Source organism: Penaeus monodon, chromosome 23 (assembly GCF_015228065.2).
Source record: "Penaeus monodon isolate SGIC_2016 chromosome 23, NSTDA_Pmon_1, whole genome shotgun sequence".
NCBI lineage: Eukaryota > Metazoa > Arthropoda > Malacostraca > Decapoda > Penaeidae > Penaeus > Penaeus monodon.
Window position 1 is genome coordinate 36876748 of NC_051408.1, and position 900 is coordinate 36877647.

The 900-nt window shown below is 44.4% G+C and overlaps 1 protein-coding gene across 1 annotated transcript in view; it reads left to right on the forward strand.

The window, feature by feature from the left end:
• The window catches only part of LOC119588229, a gene marked incomplete in the record, with an annotated part of 29961 nt that extends 29142 nt beyond the window's left edge, over nucleotides 1-819 (forward strand). The window contains 1 exon segment of the mRNA XM_037936929.1: nucleotides 32-819. Coding sequence (XP_037792857.1) covers nucleotides 32-165 — 134 coding nt within the window.
• Between the last annotated feature and the right edge of the window lie 81 nt (nucleotides 820-900).

Genomic DNA, 900 nt, shown 5'->3' on the forward strand with positions numbered 1-900 from the left:
ACAAATGATAATAACCCAAATAAATCTTTTCCAGACGAGAGATGCGAGTACCCCGACCAGGTCAAGTTCGAGATCCGCCATGAGGGCATGATATGCGGCGCCTGGTGCACGACCTCCTCTCTTGTCCTCCTCTGCGCCTCACTCCTGGTGCATCTCTTCCGTTAGATTTCTTCCTGTTAGGGTCCTATATGTTAGGGTTTCCTCCGTGTTTGGTTCATCTCTGTGATAGGTACCTCTCAGTCATAGGATCCTCTGTGATTGGTTCCTCTTTGCGACAGGATCCTCCGTGTTTGGTTCCTCTCTGCGACAGGATCCTCCGTGTTTGGTTCCTCTCTGCGACTATATCCTCCGTGTTTGGTTCCTCTCTGCGACAGGATCCTCCGTGTTTGGTTCCTCTCTGCGACAGGATCCTCCGTGTTTGGTTCCTCACAGTAATAGGTTCCTTCTGTTTGGTTCCTTTATGTTTGTTCCTCTGTGATAAAGTCCTCGTGTTTGGTTCCTTCTGTCTGGTCCATCTACAGTGATAGGTTCCTTATGTTTGGTTCCTCCATCAAAGGTTCCTTCGTGTTTGGTTCCTCGCAGTCATAGGTCCCTCTCTGTCATAGGTTCATCCTGTGTGGTTCCTCTATGTTAAAGGTCCCCCCGTATTTGGTTATTCTTTGTGTGATAGGGTCCTACCTATGTTAGTGTCCACTCTTTGTCACATCCCACCTAACTCTTTTTGTCTCTTTTTTTTCTTCTTTTCCTATTTCTTCTCTTTCGTAAACTTGCTCTCTTTTTCATAGTTTTATATCTTCCGAGATGTAATAATTCCATATCTGTACAAAATTCTATATTTTTTCATCTATAGACTTAATGGCGTCTGTAGTTTAATGACTTTGCAAATGATTATGTCTGTAG